General features: G+C 45.7%; 2 protein-coding genes across 5 annotated transcripts; both read right to left on the bottom strand.

Moving 5' to 3' along the window:
• Window positions 1-2,078: 2,078 nt before the first annotated feature.
• Window positions 2,079-5,082, bottom strand: LOC105913572 (zinc finger BED domain-containing protein RICESLEEPER 2-like). 4 transcript variants are annotated; one of them, XM_012842573.2, is made up of 5 exons: window positions 4,725-5,082; window positions 3,766-4,335; window positions 2,718-3,677; window positions 2,438-2,620; window positions 2,079-2,347 (listed from the first exon to the last, which is right to left on the bottom strand). In XM_012842573.2, exons 2-3 carry the CDS (start codon window positions 4,326-4,328, stop codon window positions 2,975-2,977), a joined length of 1,266 nt encoding a protein of 421 aa, XP_012698027.1. In that variant the 5' UTR covers window positions 4,329-4,335; window positions 4,725-5,082; the 3' UTR covers window positions 2,079-2,347; window positions 2,438-2,620; window positions 2,718-2,974. The 4 variants fall into 4 exon arrangements, with proteins under 4 accessions (XP_012698027.1, XP_022678626.1, XP_012698026.1 ...); XM_022822891.1 differs by having other exon boundaries at window positions 2,079-2,350; window positions 2,438-3,677; XM_012842572.2 differs by having other exon boundaries at window positions 2,438-3,677.
• An 814-nt stretch (window positions 5,083-5,896) lies between these two features.
• On the bottom strand, window positions 5,897-8,918 carry LOC101770824 (putative yippee-like protein Os10g0369500). Its single transcript, XM_004983173.3, has 3 exons — window positions 8,607-8,918; window positions 7,525-7,633; window positions 5,897-6,222 (listed from the first exon to the last, which is right to left on the bottom strand). Exons 1-3 carry the CDS (start codon window positions 8,774-8,776, stop codon window positions 6,142-6,144), a joined length of 360 nt encoding a protein of 119 aa, XP_004983230.1. The 5' UTR covers window positions 8,777-8,918; the 3' UTR covers window positions 5,897-6,141.
• Window positions 8,919-18,532: the final 9,614 nt, after the last annotated feature.

The following is an 18,532-nucleotide window of genomic DNA, read 5'->3' as shown; positions in this document are numbered from 1 at the left end:
ACTTTCCGCCCTCTCCACGCCCCGGAACGCTTCCACTGGTCTCACCCCGTTCCGATCCAGGTGACGGACGCACGAGGCGACGCGAGGTGATGCAAGGTGGCGGCGCGTGAGGCGACACGGCGGCGGCACGAGGTGGTGGCGTGGCGGCGTAAGGGGACGGCGTGGTGGCATGGGACATCTTTGACGGCCACCACCACGACGACGGCCGCCGCCTTCTCGTCAGTAAGCTGCTGCCTTTTCCTCTTCTCTCCCTCTCGCCCTGGCAGATCGATCTGGTGCTCGATTGATGGTGGTCGATCTGGCGCTTGATAGGGGTCAGCTTGCCGTCTCTGTATCTTGGCCAGCAGGTAGGGGTAGCACCATGGCGCTGCTCCCCTTCCTATCTAGCGAGTAGCGACCACCCCCTATTTCTTCTTTGCTGGTATCATCGGGGCTCACCGGCTTTTCTTGTGGGGGGCGAAGTTTCAGGTCTCTTCCTGAGTTTTGCTGCAAGGATTAGTCCAACTATTCTACGAATTTCGGCGTCATTTACGTGTTCCTACTCAGAAAATAATAACGGGAGGGATGCGCATGGTTTTCTTATTTTGTTAGGTGGTGTTCTTGTTGCGAGTTCAGGACCGAAATAAATACAGGATGATCCTTGGTTTCTTGGGCTTCGCCTTTTTTGCTTCACCTTCAGTTCTGAGCGATCGATTCTACTAAGCATTTATTTACTAGTTTATCATGTCCTTTTCTTCGTTGCTTATGAACTAGATGTACTCTGAGTAACAACCTGTTGCATAGTTGTATGCTTTGCTAAACAAGGAACAGAATGTTTGTAGTTTAAGCCTCCTAAGATTCCAAAGGAAGAAATAATCTTTAGATCACAATGTTGTGCCTCTTGAGAGCTTCAATTTTGGATTCAATTGGTTATATTGAAATTTTAACTGTTAAATCAATCTGAGAATGCGTCAAAAATGAACCTCTATTGGTAGGGAACGGACAATGTGGACTTCCCTGTAACGTCTGTACATGTGGAATAGCTTGCTATTTTGCCTATTTTTTACTCTTGTCGGAACCAATCTGTGCCCATCTTTAGACACGTTTGCTCTTATCAAATTCATGTTATCAATCTGCAGTTACTGATCGGCATCTATCTGTGCGCTTCCTGTTCTTGTGGGTTATTGCATTGCTCTTCCTTTGCTCATCGATTGCCAAATTGTGTGTTTATTCTTTGTTCAGTCTGAACTTGTCTATCATTAGTTAAATCTGAACTTGTTTGTTCTTTGTTAAATCTGAAATTGTTTATAGTTTGTCTCTGAGTAAGCACAATGATTATGAATCTCAGCTTAAAATAAAGAATCTCAGCTTAAGAGAGTGCATATATTGTTGCTTTCACAAGTAGTGTTGTCCACAACTAACCAGTGAATAGTTTTAGTTCTACTGCTTGAAAATTGTGACAGTATTTTAGAAGCTTACGACATCTTAATTTATACTCTTATGTGAATTTCTCTTGCTTTCACTGTGTCTGTGCCATTTGCATATCCTTAGATTGTGTGTATAAATATCATACTATCATGCACAGATTATTTGTGTGTATAAATTGCACATGCTTCTAAAAAGCTCTATCTTGTTTATGATATGTTCTATGAATGTGTGCAGCATTGGGAGCAGCCTCTACAGTTGAGGAACCAAGTACAGGAACTTCAAATACCTCCTTTTCTTGGCTTTAAATTAACACCGGCAATGAAGTAAGTTAAAGAGCTCAAGTGCTAACGAGAGGAGGGCGTGACTTGTTTTGTTCTTCTTTCTTTTCCAAGAGAGTGCTGTGATTCGAACTTTGCCGTGCTAGTATAGGACACGTACAACGTCTTGCTAGTTGCTACTTATAAATGGCTCTGTTGAATACAAATGTTACTTCAAGAACAAATTTGTTGCTACAAGCGTTTTGTTGCTACATTTGTTTTGGTTGAATTCGTTGCTTCGAGAACAATTTTTTTTGTCCAATAGCTCTGTTGAAATGGCTCTAGCCCTGAAATAATTCTGTACAGCCGAACATATTATTTGTGGGCTTGGAATAGTTCCTAATTGGGATTGAGTGAAGTAAGGGGATCCACTCGATCTTGGGCTGGAACGGTTCCTGGACTAGATCCGTTCCAAAGGAAACGAACGAGGCCTTAATGCTAATTCACCCACTGCCCTTGGCAAGAGACAAAACATAGTTCGAGTACAGTGATTTTCAAATAAACTATGAGCCTACATTGCAAGCATCAAACAAGGATGCTCGAATTGAGTCAACATTTAAAAAAGAACAACTACTCTGGAGCTCCTCTTCAGTGTCTTCCACGCATGTCAGAAGCTCTGATCCCTTCTTTACCAAAAAAGCATAATTCTATATATTATTAGTAGAAGAAAATCACAAAGAAATACCAAATACATATTGCGAATATTCAATTACCTTGGAGCTCTATATGATGCCAGTCTTGAGAGCATACCAGGGCTTCCAACATCTTTGGACTGAGATGGCTGCAACGTCCACTTAGAACTCTCCCGCCGGTTTCAAGAGCTGATTCAGACACTATCCTTGTTATTGGAATAGCAAAGATATCACGAGCTATCATCTTTAGTGTAGGATACCTTCCTGTAACGTTCCACCAAGAAAGTATATCAAATTCATCATCTGTGTAAGGGACATTCTCTTCCTCTAAATAGCGATCCAGCTCATTTTCAGGCCTTACAGCATGTTTAGCTCTCATATGGGCGACAAAAGCTCGGAATGGTGTCAGCACCTTATATCAGATGATGCAGCCTTACTCTTTTTCACGTTGCACTTTGTACTCATTTATCAACTCACACAAAAAATCACAACTCTTTCTAACATGCTTCCCAGAGTTTCCTTCACCAAAGAGGACCTCATAGCAAACCTCCAGCATTGCCATTTTACCTCGTGGATCAAGAATGATAGCAAGTGCCATCAAGCCGTGAATATCAGACCTTACTTATCAAACTTTTCTACCATGACAGCAGACATTTTCTCAATTATTGGATCTCCACATTCAAGCCATTTGTGCATATTCATTTTGATCTCACATATATGTATGAAAAACACATTAGCAGTCACGAATTTAGTTCCAGAAAACATTTCTCTGAGTTCATGGAAAACTTTCAATCCATCACAGACAGATGACACAGATTTCCAATCTTCAGCGGTTGGACATGAAGTGAAGTTCCAGTCAATTTGCTTCAGATGATCAAAAACCTTATTATATCCCAGAGCAATGTGAAGCATAGTATAGGTTGAATTCCATTTACTTCTGCAATCAAGGCACAGTTCTTCAGTCAATTCAATCTGTTGTGATAGAGCAGCTTCCTCGAACTTTTCATACCTCTCTGGTGTAGCAAGACAATAAGCAACACTAACACGGATTTTTTCAATGGCTGTCGCGATCACTTCCAAGCCATCTTTGACAACTGAGTCAAGACTATGTGCACAGCATTGCATATTTAGCATCCTTCCACCTAATAAAAGATTAGTTGTCCCAATCTTTGCCTCAGTTTGTGGAATTAAAGCATCATCAGAAGAGCAATTGTGAAGAGTCAGAGTAGACAGCTTGCGATTAAGATCCCAACTCTCGAGGCATTTATAAAGTGCATCACAAAGAGCATCCGACGCACGAGGGTATGGCACATATAGAAACCTACACAAAGAAAAAGAATATTTTTATCTATTTGGCAAGACAAGTACACATAGATAAAACTAACAAAGAACCTACAGTAGCAAATCACCTTAAGATGCACCTTCTGGGCTTCCATGACTTGTCAATGAAATGCCCTGTGACTGCGATATAGTCTCTTTTCCTCTTATCATCTGTCCAGAGTTCAGTTGTAACAGCCACACAACCACTGTTCTTTTGCAAGTAATCAAGAACTTTCCTTCTCTCAATCTCGTAGTGATCCAAGATATCATTTCTAATGGTCTTTTGAGTTACCATTTCAAAAGAGGGTTTCAATGCACCAACAAATGCACGAAGACCAGGGTGATTAGCAACTGACGGGGGATAGTCATGCAGTATAAACACAGAGTTAACTGCTTTCTGAGCTTCTTCTTGATCAGAGACACCGCTGTCTACAGAAAACCTCACATTGAACTTCTCCCTTGAGAAGTAATCCCGAACAGGTGAAGTGCGCTTCTTCTTTGAGCTACACGTTTCACTTGCCGCATCCTCAACGTGTCGTTTGGTTCCAGATGCAGCTTCAGATCCACATTGCCAAGGTTGAACTGCACAATTACATTCAGAGGGCGCTGAAAGTTTCTCAGATTGGTCATCACTGGTCGGAGGAGTGACCATCAGTCACCTGAAATTAGAGGTAACAAATGTTTGATTAACACTACTAAATCAGGAATAAAAAATCCGCATATTCAGAAAACTACTTTTTCGCATTACCATTAAGTCGTTGTTCGATATATCTTAGTCCCTATTTATTTAGTTCAAAAGAACGAAATGGCCCACCAAACAGTCTTGGCCTACTCCCGCCTGCTTATTACTATCGCATAGCATACACATCCTTAACATTAATCAACGCAATCAGGCAGCACCTCTGCACCATACTTATAAACAGCATTCCGGCAACCTAATTTCGCGTGAGAATGTGCGGACGCCAGGACCATCCGTTGCAAATGGAGAAAACAAAAGAGCTATCGGTTAGGGTTTCGGAGGATATGGTTCGGGGACGAGTGCGCGAACCTCGGTGGAGGAAGAAGGACGGTGCGCGGCGGAGAAGCCGCTTCGTGATGCTCGCCGGCGCCGGAGCAGAAGACGGAAGGCGTCGAGGAGGGGAAGCGTCGCCCGCGCGAGGAGCAGCAGCAACGGACTGAGATGTTTGGTTTTTTTTTTCTTTTCTTTTCTATGAGAGAGAGAGAGAGAGGGAGAGAGAGAGAAGGCCTTGGCATGTGATGGGCGCGAGCTGGGCCGAATGGGGTAGGATGAAATGCTAGCGGCCTTGTTACATATTTTTCTGCTGAAATTTCATTTCCTCACTTTAGCTGTTCTCTTGCAACCTCGTCGGAACACTTATCTTCTTCTCTCAGATATGCTGTTCGGAAAAAAAATCGAAGAAAATATGTCGTATCAAACTTACAGTAAAATAAGCTGGACTGCCAGTTGCCTCCCAATTGCCTATTTGTATCCTGTACTCCCTCCGTTCCAAATTATAAGTCATTCCAATTTTCTTGGAGAGTCAAAGCATCTCAAGTTTGATCAAATTTATACAATAAAGTGCTAACATTCATGATATCAAATACGTACCATTAATTTCTTCATTAAATATATTTTCATAATATATCTATTCGATGCCATAAACTTTTGTGATTTTCTCTATAATTTTAGTCAAACATAAAAATGTTTGACTCCCCAAGAAAGTTGGAATGACTTATAATTTGGAACGGAGGGAGTAGCTATATATAGTCGGTCTTGTTTGGATCACGATAGTTTTAAAAAGGAATTGTACAAGATTTTCACAGTATGATTTTAGTCACAAAATACATACAACACATTCAATGACGTCAACTACAGCCTCCGTCTAATTCTTAATTTCTCATTGTCTTCTATGCAATTGGATCAACATGGAAAATTTCATGTACAAGATTATTTTCCGTTTGGGAGCACTCAAGCACTCTTCTATGTATTTCTACCAAGTCGTGGACGCGTGGAAGGCCTTCCCAATAACCAATATGAAGTAGAGTCAAATGTCTAAACAAGATGTCTTTTCATGAAAGTTAGAACGGCTTAGCCTTCAAGGGCAAATTGAGACCACGAGAAACCTTAGACAATTTCTTCAAAGGTCTGAAGCTTAAAAGAACGAGATTAACTGCAACCTGCAGCATGACGTTTGTATATAGCGCCGAATGCCATTTCGAAAACAGAAAGAGCGCCAACCAAATTTTGAACCACTCCCTGGTTAGCTGTTTGCGTGAAGTACCGAAATGTACCACAGAACTAATGCTGTTCTGTGCCAATCATCATTCACAAGCCACCCACATCTTTCCAGTACTGCAGTAGTTCATGTGGCTATGCATACAACCTTTGTCTTTATCCAGGTTTGTCCAACTAAAATTTTCTACACAATTACTTACAGTTCCTGCATTCCGTGGCATGAGATCTTTCACGGGGCTTTGCACATCAAAGCTCTCTCCAAGATGAATTTCCCTTCCTTGTATTTTTGGCTCTCCTCGTACGCTTTCTCCTGCAGAGCACCATACAGTATAAATCAGCCTGAGAGAACTGTATAAGGCATCCAGGGAAGTTAATGACAAAGCATTAAGACAACTTATGATAAAACACACTGTATAGATACCGGAATGTGGAGTTACGTGTTATTAAGGATTTATTAAGAGTATACATGACTTGGAAATGTGTATTCCCAGCTTTCAAGAATAATAGTAACAGTTTTATACACTAAATAATGAAGCTTGGTTCCAGATATTATGTTAGATAAGTGGGAAAACTATCTGTCACTGTTTGCTAAATTAAATCTATACACACTGAGCATTTGGATCAGAATAGTATGGAACAAATCCATAAAGGAACCAGGGGAGAGTGGAAAAACAAGTTTCCAGATTGACAGGGAAAACCAGGACTACTTGTTCCTTGATGGGGGCAAAGGGCTCTGAAGACTTGCAGGGCAACACTACTGGGAATCACACACATATAGGAAGTCAGACATGTTCCGATGATGAAATTGTTGTCCACACGGCTCTGATGAAATAAGAGCAACCAAACTGAAATAAATTGGATATGCACAAACATAATTGAAGCAGGACCAAATCAGACATCACTGAGGCAGGCAACGAGCTACTCTACAGTGTAAAGCAAAAGGCTTCAATATACTAGATTTTTTTAATGGATTTTCTACAACAGTGAGCGACAAAGTCTTGACTTGTATCGATGGCCAATTACAAATGGGTTACATTTACCTGTGTTAAAGAAGCAGAGGAGTACTGTGTTTCAACTTTAAAATCAAGTTGTGAAAAATTCTAATACTCTGATTTTCATTTACCAGTTGCACAACTAGAGACCAAACCACAGGTAACAGGTCGCATTTCTCTGACACGTGAACCAGTAGATGCAATAACACTAGTTCACCTTTTGTTAACTTTGATGTACAATCATAACTGGGTTACAAGAAAGAGGTGGCATCATTTGCTGGAACAATGAGGTATAATACTATTGTAATGTACTAAATTGAAAAACTGACTAGAAAATCATTGTGCAATAGAATGATGAGCCTATGGAAGCAAGTCAAGTTCACTAAAGCAAAACACCAAGGGTTTTATGTGTAACTAATCATGCAATATGTTTTCTATGTACACTTAATATTCAGAACTCATGCCAATGTAGTAAAGGGCATGAATAAGAAATTTTCTACCAACTTTCGATAGAATGCTTTGTTTTGCGAATTTCTCTGTTGAAATGCATGTACGTAATCAGTATAAAAGTATGGGACACCCATTGTTAGATGCTGAAAGAAAATATCATTGTAACTTACATATCTCCAGCCAATAATTTCTTGGCAGCAGATACAGTAAATGTCATTCACTATATGCGGCCCAGTCGTAAATTCCCGATCCTCGTTAGGGCCCAGGGTTATGTTCACCCTGAAATGTGGCAGTACACATCACAAAACATAGAATGGAGAAATAAACGGAACAAAATGGTAACGACTCAAAAGTCCATCAAGCAAACAGATCAGTTCATCTATCCAGTGATTTTGGAAAACAGTAATCAGTTCAGACTTGAAACAGAGGAAATACTTCACATGAATACAGAAGGAAGCTGAAAGAATAAGGCCAATTGTTTGTGGCACTATATAGTTTGTTATGATATTTTGTAGTGTGTCGATAATTAATTGAACAGTTGAATGGCTTGGAAAAGAATCTAACTAAATTTACACAGGGAGGAAAACAGCTGTTGTTTTTACCTAGAATTCACCGCGAAGAAATAGGCAAACAGCAACAGCCATTCCATTGATTTCTCTTATCACTACCTATAATTCAAGAGCAACTTGAACACCATTCACTGTTCTGATGAATACCCAAAAACCTTCTGCTCTACCATTGATATGCATCTGAAATCAACTTCATCACCTACTAATGCATCTACCTAAGCCACCCCCACTCCTCCCTTCTACAGGGTTGCTGTTTTTGTTTCGGAGGTCATTGCCCATCTATTGGATCGACCAAAGTACAGCAGCTCAGAGGAATAACGCGTATGTGTTTGCACGCCACAAGATTCGAGGGAACTCGACACGATTCCTAGAGATTCAAGAACCCAGTAGAAAATATGTGCCAGGGCAGGAGACCACAGGGACCAAGATTTTCGCCACTTAACGAAGTCCCTCCCAATCCTCACAACCAATGTACGACCCTCTGCACAAGTATGCACAGCATCCTACGATCAGCAACCAATTTTATTCCGGTAATCCAGATGCGATTCACAGCTCATTCAGCTAATGAAAAGGAACACAGGAAAAGTGGGGAATGGAAACGTGATCCACATTACATGACGCGAGACTAACTCGACGGGCCAAGAATGAACAGATCGGGGAGCGGGAGAAGAAGCAGTACGTACACGCGATCGAAGAGGTAGCCGCGGCCGATGCGCCCCTGGAATTCCCTGGAGAGGATGGCGCCCATGGAGGCGGCGTCGAGGCGGCACCGCCGGCACTGGAGCACCGTCGCCGCCGGGGAGCCGGGGTCCCCGTTGCCCCGTGGGAGCACCTGCACGAACAGCAGACCCATTCGACGACTCAACCGACCGACCGTGGATGGATCGATCGAGAGGGGAGCCGGCGATGGAAGCAGGCAAGCAGCAGCGGAGGGAGGACGAACAGGAGAGGAAGAAGGCCTCTGTCTCTCTTTGTTTGGTTGCCTTTTCTTCACGCAAGGATGCGAATGGATTAATGGAATGGACCAGTAGGATTTGTTTTTTTTTTACACAATGGATTAATGGAATGGACCAGTAGGATTTGTTGGGTCATGCATCTAGTTTGGTCGGTTACTTCATTCAACTTCGAATTGAATCAAACATACATCGTTATAGCTCGGATGTTTTTTTTTTGAAAAACTTTTGAACTAAATTTTGGCTATGCCAAAAGGAGGCAAGGGGATACGTTTTATGATCAAATCAAAATTTTGGCATGCCCAATTCGGATAGCCACTTCAAATGCTCGAATTATCATGGTACATGGATAAAAATTTGCCTGGGACCAAACTGAGACCAAATTTACTAAGCACGGACAATTTGTTTTAGGGCCTTAAAGCTTGAACTAAACATGACCTTCTCTGATGACCGGAGGCAACCACCATCATTAAAATCCTTAGAAAATTGCATTGATAGTCATCCTATAAATATTCGAGTTTTCACTTGTTAATTGACAAATTTTAATTGCAGATATTCTGGCTCGATTTTGGGCCGCAAACCAATCTGGTCTGAGTATTAGGCCGACAACGCAGGCAGCACGACGGCCGACGTGCAAATTGGTATGCCCAGTTATTATGGATAGGAATTTACTCTGAATTTCATCCCTCATGTACAAAACCGGGTATCAATCGTCCTCAACTTTAAAAGTCCGTTTGTACCCTCAAGGTTTTGCAAACATGGCGCTAGGTCCCACCTGTCAGGCAACAGGTGGCGGTGGTGTCGGTGTTTTAGACCGGCAACCCGCCTAGGGTGTACCCCAGGTGGTCTTTTGTTCGGTAAGGGTCATCGAGAATCAAGGAATCAATGGTGACGTAAGGAACACGATTTAGACAGGTTCGGGCCGCTAGATCGCGTAATACTCTACATCCTGTGTGTTGGTTTTGTATTTGATGAACTGGAGTTCTTGTTGAGAGGGGTCCCTGCCCGCCCTTATATACATGGGAGGGCAGGATTACAAGCCTGAGTCCTAGTCGGGTACTATTACAGAGTTCTACTCGGTAAAGGCCCAAGTAGTTTTCCATAAACATACTTGACTAGTCCGAGTAGGATACGCCCATCCTTGTTCTGATCTTGTCCGAGTACGTCCCTTAGTGGGCCGTCCAAGGTCTACTCGTGGTCCTGGGGTGTATGCCCGACAAGCCCCCGAGTACTTTGTAGTCGTGCGCCATAGTCTTGGGCACTGCGGGCACTATCCGAGCAGCTAGTCGTAGAGGTCGCAGACTGAAGTGCTTGAGTACTGTCGCGTGGCTGGAAGGTACTCTTTTTGTTTCTTCGAGTTGCTTCTGTCCCGAGAAATTTTTATATGGTAGTGCGATGTCAATCGCACTCCATATGGAGTAGCCCCCGAGCCTTAGGTTGAGTCGAAGAATCAGGCTTAGGGTCAAACCAGCTTTTGTCCACTTTACCCTTGGAAATCTTGGAAAAAGAAAAAACTGACCAACGGTACGGTACCCGCAGCCCCCGAGCACTTAGCCGATCTCTGTCGTTGAAGTGGTCAACAGTCTGTTGAAAAGAGTAGCCGTTGAGTGTTAAAGGCAATTAATCTGCAATTAATCTGTCCGTTGCGCAACTGACGCGTGGAAACCGGAGCTGACGGAGATAAAACTGGGAAGCCCCCTTTCGGTTGTTTTTACGCCGCACGGTAATCAGATCTGATTATCTGCCTCCTCCGACCTCCTGCTCCACATTTGCGCCACCTCCAGCACCGCCGCCGCCATTGCCGCCTCTTGAGAAAGATCTGAGTGAGAGTGCCGTTCTAGCTTGAGGTTGAGTCCGTCAAATGCGCACCAAGAAGATGGGCAAGAAACCCGAGAAGACCCAGGGCAAGGCTCCGACGACGGGCAAGGCAAAATCCAAGAAGGGGAAAGAGTTGGTGCTGCCGGCGCCGAAGGTGGGGCCGACGAACCAGACTGCGCCGCCGCCGCCTGGGGCAACGTGGCAACATTCGGTGGTGAAGGAGGAAGCCGTGCAAGCACTAGTCGATGCGAAGCTTCTTCAGCCGAAGGACATTCTGGAGTGGCGCCCCGCATTTCCAAATGCGTGGCAATTTGAGGAGCATCCAGGCGAGACCGTGATGCTCGCGCATTTTGTGGAGAGGGGGTTGGCAGTGCCCACCTCCAACTTCTTCAGAGGTATTCTTGAGTACTATAAGCTTCAACTCGTGCATTTGAACCCTAATGGTGTACTACATATGTCCATTTTCGTACACCTCTGCGAAGTTTATTTGGGAGTTCCTCCAAGTCTCGAGCTGTTTAGGAAGTTGTTCCGTTGTAAGCCTCAGCCAAGTGCCCAAAGGACAGAAGTCTTTGGAGGCGCCGGGTTCCAACTCAGGAACTCGGGCGCGTACATTGAGTACAACTTGACTGACTCTCATAGTGAGTGGAAGAAGAGGTGGTTCTATATTGGGAACCACGATTCTTGCCTACCTATGGTGACTGGTCATGCGCCCAAGCGCGCGGAAAACTGGGTGAGCGAACCTGAAGACACTCCCGAGCTTGATCACCTGATGCAGCAGATTACCGAGTTGAAGGCACTCAGTCTAATTGGAATCAATGTGGCGGCTAGCTTTCTGAAGAGAAGGGTCCAGCCGCTTCAACAACGTGCTCACTCAGGAAGTGAGTACGCAGGTCTTAAGGATCCATCACGTATGTCCGATGAGGATATATTCGATGATGATGTAGAGGCGCTGCTGGCCAAGTTCTTCAGGAACTATTAGGGAGTACCAGTAATCCCTGCGGCCCTTCGTCAGTATGACGCCTGGTATGAGTCAGAAGTGGTATGTCTTTGCACCTGACTTGTACTTTTCTGACTTGTGTGATATTTGTTATTGATATCGACTTGTTTTTTGTAGTCTCGAGTTCTTGCGGGCTACTTGGCACAGTCGGAAGAAGAGTCAGAGGCTGTTGCTGAGGAGTCGGAGGACGAACCCTCTCCTCCTGTCAAGAAACGCAGAGTAGTCTGCGACTAAGTCTGTTTCAACCCTGAGAAGTCTCGGGGTGCCAAGGTATATAGTCGTGAACTTATCTATAGCTGATAAATTTGAACTTGCTATTTATGACCAATTCATCTTTGTCATAAAGGCTGTTGACATGGCGCTTGGTAGCGATGAGGTTGCTTCTGAAGAAGTAGTCGTAACCGACTCGGGTGTCGGTGATGTATCTGTTGATATGGTGCCAGAGACGGTGCCATCAACAGAAGTTGGAGTAGCCCCCCGAGTTGTCCGCACTGGCTCCGTCGGCTGCTGTGATGCCCGTTGCTGACCAAGCGGTCCTGGGGCTGCCTGCCGGAATAGCGGGTGTTGCTAAGGAGGTGTCGCTAGTACTTGCTACTGGTACTTTGCTGTCCAATGTGATCGCCAATGGTAAGCATTGTCCCTTCTAAATGTATTTTTTTGAGTTGTATTGTAGTCTTGACTTCTGCTTCGCAGGCCTTGGCAAGAAGACAACGCCGGCAGCTGTTCTTGCGGCGTCCAGTACTCGGCCGCCTGTTGCCGAGAAGAAGCGTGTGCGATTGCCGCCACGCTCAACCCGGTGAGCTTTCTGGTCTGTTGAAAGACTTTAGGTTGTCTTGAAATCCTGTAGTGACATATTTTGATGTAGAGATGCAGAGGAAACGATCCCTGTAGAAACAGGGGTAGGGCCGGATCCCCCGACTACATTATCTGCTCCTTTCGAGGATTTAATTGTTGAGGAGGTACCCAGGGTTGACGCCGGTCGTCTTGGAGCTACCATGTCGATGCTTCAAGACGTCATCCATTCAGCGGAAGTTCCCGCCGCTGCATCGGGTTCAGGGAGTGCTGCCTTATCAACATCTATTGGCGGATCGCTGACCGTAGTGGGTGTTGAAAAAGCCAAAGAGGCGACTGCTCCAGGTATGTTTCTGTAGTCTTGTTATTGTAATCATAGCGGGTAGTTGGCTAATGATAAATGATGTAGGTGCCATTTTGGGTACAACTCCTCATCTTGCGGAAAGTACTCAAAGACCGGTGGTCAGCCTGCCATCCAACTTGGAGTTCCAGAAGGCCATCAATGTTTTCCGGAGCTTCCATGTAAATTTCCTTTTTTTTTTGAGTTGTCACATGGACCGAGTAGTCGTGAGGCTTTTGACTCACCATAGTACCTTGCATACTTGGATCTTTTCAGGAACGAAGTCATCAACTGGAGCAGGAGTGTGCCCGTCTGACAGAAGCTCTGAGGGTTCACGAGGTTGGGGCGAAGTCTTTTGCTGTGGAATGTACAGATCACGCGGTCATGCAGCAAAAACTGGAGAGCTGCTACAAGTCGCTGAACAAGAAGTATCAAGGTAAGCACTTTGCATACTCCGAGTATGTTTGATTGTAGTCGGCTATTGTTGAGCTTGTTTTGTCCTGTAGAGCTCAAGAAGCAAGAGATGGCTACAAGGGGCCAAGTTCTCGACTAGAGGAACGCACATGACCGAGTGGCAGATGAAGCTGAACATCTTCAGGCCGCGTTGACGGAAGCACAGGCTGCTTGCGAGCATTAGCGAGACCGGAAGATGCAAAATGGTGTGATGCTTGCCATGGCCATGGTGGCATGCAGGGACCATGCCCAAACCATGGGAAGACTTCGAGGCGAACTCCAAGAGCTGACTGTAGCAGCTGAATATTTGGTGAACGCCATAGCCCCCGTAGAAGAAAGCGCAGGGCCGCGATCACTAGTCGAGCGATTGAAGGCTGCCCCGAGTAGAGTGGCGGGACTCTGCAAAACTGTTTGCAAACAGGTCCTTGCAGTTGTGAAGTCCTATTACCCGAGGGCAGACTTGGCGGCAGCTCGTGATGGCGTGGCTCGCAACTGCACAGAAGAAGCATATGCGCAGTACCTCGAGGAGGCGGAGCCTATCGCGTCGAAGATGTCAAAGTTTGTCTCTCTAGAAGAGCCTTGAGCTTTTGTATGTACTTTTGTATTTGTGTTGAGTACTTTGAACAATACTTGTGATAAATGAATACTTGCCCATTGCTTGAGGTGATTGTCTTGCGAAGGGTAATTTTACTCCTTGCTGGCTGACCCGAAGTCCTGGGGTCGGCTGAGCCCAACCTTTTGGGGAAAACTCCGTTTCGCCCGACCCCTTGTGGGGGGAGAACTCAGCCTCGCCCGACCCTGAGTCTTGGGGTCGGGCACGCCCGACCCCTGAGCGGAGGGTTGGAGTAGTCCAAGCTCCCGAGATAATGGGGAGCGCGTAGGCCGTGCTTGGAGTAGTTCCGAGTGTCGAGTAGTCGTAATGCTGTCAAGTATTCTATTTTTGAAGGTCATGGGCATACTGTACTCCGTTGTCCTTTGTGGATGCATGGGTGTACTGTGCTCTTTTGTCCTTTGTGGCATAAGTACCATCACGTGGTCAGAGTCAGGAGTCGTCAGATTCATTGATCATGGGCGCATAGTAACTCTCGGGCAGATGGTAGTTGCATCTTTCGGCTATAAATAGAGCCAGTTGGAGAGCGAACCAAACCAAGTTGCTGAGTGTCAATGGATTGCCTCCGGTTGCTTTTGTTTGAGTGTAGAGAGCCATCAAAGAGTGCACCGGTGCTAGAAGATTCCTCGTAGATTGAGGTCACCTTCCCTTCACAGACTCCTGCGCTCGTAGGGATAGCCGCGATGCTAGAAGAATCCTCGCAGGAGGTTTCGTCGCATGCCTCATCTTGCAGCTCGTGATCTAGTGGAGTACGTGCTGGAACTCGCGAGTGATGGGTGATGAGTGTCGCGGTCTTTATCCCGCTCTTTGAGAGGTGGAGGTGCGGCCGTAGAGTAGATTGGCTCCGTAAGGCTAGCAAAAGAGTAGCCTTGGTTCCCTCTAGGCGCGTCGTGCCGGATTCATCATTGCCGCTGTCAAGGCAGTGGCAATGCTGGAGGTCCTGGCGTTGCCTTGGATAGAGGACCTGGATATGGCTGCGTTTTGCGCAGCTTCCTTGCGTGTGGGCCCTTCCCCTTGTGGTCGGCAGACCTGAGTGGCCTTGTGATATAGTAAAAGCCTGAGGCTTAAATGCAGCCCGCCAGTAGGCAGTTGCTTGCAGTCTTCGTGTATTTCGAGTACTTGTACTCGTATGTAAACTGATGTATCTTCGGTTCAGTAAAGAAATACTTTATGGAAAATTTGTACTAGGGCAGTGATTTGAGTTGACAACTCTTGTTCGAAACTGAGGTGTCTTGAAGTCGGTGGTCGGTCAGTCAGCCCAAGTAGTCATCATGAGTTATTGCCTTGAAATAGTTACTCGGATGCTGCTATGGGTAACAGCGACAGAGATGTTCTATATTCCAAGAGTTTGGTACTTGTTCTCCTGAAAGCTCTTGGAGTCTGTAAGATCCAGGTCCTGTAACCTTTGATATGATGTAAGGACCTTCCCATGGTGAATTGAGTTTATGCAACCCTGATGTGTCTTGGATACGCTTAAGGACCATATCGCCCGAGTTGAAAGATCTTTCCTTGACGTTGCAGTCGTGGTAACGCCTTAAACTGTCAAGGTATCTGGCAGATTGCACTAATGCTGCGCATCTTGTTTCTTCTAGAATGTCTATATCTGTTCGCCGTGTTTCTGTTGCCGGTTCTTCGTCGTATTGCTCAACGGATGGTGATTGCCACATGATGTCAGCGGGTAGTATGGCTTCCGAGCCATATACCAGGAAATAGGGCGACAGCCCCGTAGTCTTGCACGGTTGGGTACATAGGCCCCATAGAGCATTGGGTAACTCTTTGAGCCATTTGCCACCTTTGGTGTTACCAACGTCATGTAGTCTTTGAGCTGTGTTAGTGCGTCATCTGCCTCTTCCGTCCATTTGAACTTGTCCTGGCGTTTGAGAAGCTTGAAGAAGGGTAGTCCCCGTTCTCCGAGTCTCGAGATGAACCGGTTGAGAGCGGCCATGCAGCCTGTGAGTTTCTGCACATCCTTAATGCTAGCTGGTGCCTGCATGTTTGTGATGGCAGATATTTTTTCCGGGTTGGCCTCAATGCCGCGATGGCTAATGATGAACCCGAGTAGCTTACTGGAAGGTACTCCAAAGATGCACTTAGTAGGATTGAGTTTCCATCGGAAAGCGTGAAGACTAGAGAAAGTTTCCTCCAAGTCAGCAATGAGTTCCTCCCGGTTTTTTGTTTTGACGACGACGTCGTCGACATAAGCTTCGACATTGCGGTGAAGTTGCTTTTCGAAGCACATCTGTATGGCCCTTTGATAAGTCGCCCCTGCATTTTTTAGTTCGAAGGACATTGTTTTGTAGCAGAAAGCTCCGAAAGGCATGATGAACGCTGTTTTGGCTTGATCTTCCTCTTTGAGGCTTATCTGGTGATAGCTGGAGTAGCAGTCGAGAAAGCATAGCAAAGCGCACCCCTCGGTGGAGTCAACCACCTGATCGATCCCGGGTAGCCCGAAAGGGTCTTTTGGGCAGTGTTTGTTGAGGTCGGTGTAGTCAACACACATTCTCCACTCGTTGTTTTTCTTACAAACGAGCACGGGATTGGCAAGCCAATCAGGATGAAAGACTTCTTTGATGAACCCTGCCACGAGTAGCTTGGCTAACTCTTTTTTGATTGCTTCTCGTCTGTCCTGAGCGAACCGGCGTAGTCGTTGCCGTTTTGGAGTAGCTTTGGGATCGACATTGAGAGAATGCTCAATGAGCTCCTTGGGCACACCTGGCATGTCAGCCGGTTTCCAAGCGAAGATATCATGGTTAGCCCGAAGGAAGCTGACGAGCGTGAATTGCTATTTAGGATCTAGCCCTATTCCGATCAGGGCTGTCTTGGAAGGATCACCTGTCAGGAGGTCAACTGATTTGAAGTCTTGCTCACTGGCGGGTTTCACCTTTGTGGATCCTGACTTGTTTTTCGGGATCTCTAGTTCGGTTGGATGGAGCTTCTTTGAAGCTGTGAAGACTTGCTGCATGGGACTAGGAGATTGAGTAGTCGCAGCAATTTCCACGGCTTCGGTGTCGCATTTGTAGGATCTTCGTAGATCTCCTCGCAGCGTGAGTTCTCCCTTGGGGCCTGGCATTTTGAGTACTAGGTAAACATAATGTGGTATGGCTATAAATTTGGCAAGTGCTGGCCGTCCGAGTATAGCATGGTAAGATGTCTCGAAGTCTGCGACTTCGAATCTGATGTACTCGGTACGGTAATGTTCCTTAGTTTCGAAGGTGACTGGAAGGACAACTTGTCCTAGTGGTATAGCCGCGTTTCCAAGCACGATGCCGTAGAAAGGTGAATCTATTGGAGTAAGCATTTCAGTAACATCGAGGCACATCTTCCTCAATGTCTTGGCGAAAATAACGTTGAGTTCGCTTCCGCCGTTGATGAGTACTTTGGTTAACATTGAGCTTGCCACCACCGGATCCAGGACTAGTGGGAAACAGCCTAGTTCTGAGAACTTGGTCCACTGATCTTTTCTATTGAAAGAAATGAGAACTTCTGACCATTTTAACGGTGTTGGATCCGTTGGTTCGATGGCCATGATCTCCCTGAGTACGAGTTTGTTGGCTCGATTGGATGCGGTGCCTAGGATACCGCCAAAAATGACGTTGACGGTTTTTGAGGCTGTCTGGAAGTCGCCCTCTTCGTCTTCGTCGCTGCGGGCTTTGTTCTTCCCCTTATCTCTTTTCTTGGTGTACTCTTCAGGAGGTGGTGGTGCGGGTAAGTCTTGCATGACTCGGCGTATGCTGTAGCAGTCTATGGCCGAGTGCTTGCTAGTCGGGTGCCATGGGCACTGCTTTTTGAATAGTTCAGTGAAGGTTGGCCCTTCATCGTTTTTACGGGTTCCTTTTTTCCCTGAGTTGGTCATGGTAGCAACAGTGTTGTCGGGCTTCCTTTTGCGATTGTGATTACTCGAATAATTGTTCCGAGGATCATTATGCCGAGTTCTATCTTGGTCATTGTTATGGTTGTTGTCGCGTCCACGGTTACGGTGGGAGCTGAACCGTTCTCGCTCTTTGTCTTCCTCATCCGCCCACTGCTGCACCATGACTTTGAGTTCTTTGACATCAGCTGGTCGGCGGTGGCCGAAGTCTTGGTATGTTCGTCGATCATAGAGTCCATTCTGGAAGCACTCGATAACGTCTATTTCGGAGATATCAACTATGGTAGCCTTCTTTTCGAAGAATCATCGCAGATAATTGCGTAGGGTTTCGCCTTCCATTTGCTTAATTTGGCTTAAGTCAATCTTGTTGCCTGGTCTAGCCATGGAGCCGGCGAAGTTGTTGGTGAAAGCCTTTGTCAAGTCTGCCCAGGAGTCAATGGACTTGGGCTTGAGCGACTCAAGCCAGGTCAACAGTGCGGGTTCCATGCATATGGGAAAGTGAATAACTTTGGTATCATTATTGCCCCCGGCTGCTTGGACGGCTAGCGAGTAGCATCGTAGCCATTGAATTGGGTCTTGTTTGCCATCGTACTTGGTGATTCCGGTTGGCTTGAACTTCTCGGGTAGTTTTGTTTTCATTACCCGGTTTGTGAAAGCAGGAAAGTGGTTGTAGTTGTCGACTTCTCGCTCGCGCGGACTATTGAGGATTTCTCACAGATCACTGAAGTTGGACACTTCATGGTTCTTCCAAGTAGGGCGGATGCTTTTAACCGAGTTG

This window comes from Setaria italica, chromosome IX, assembly GCF_000263155.2.
Source record: "Setaria italica strain Yugu1 chromosome IX, Setaria_italica_v2.0, whole genome shotgun sequence".
Lineage (NCBI taxonomy): Eukaryota > Viridiplantae > Streptophyta > Magnoliopsida > Poales > Poaceae > Setaria > Setaria italica.
This window is presented reverse-complemented; position numbering and strand designations above follow the sequence as displayed.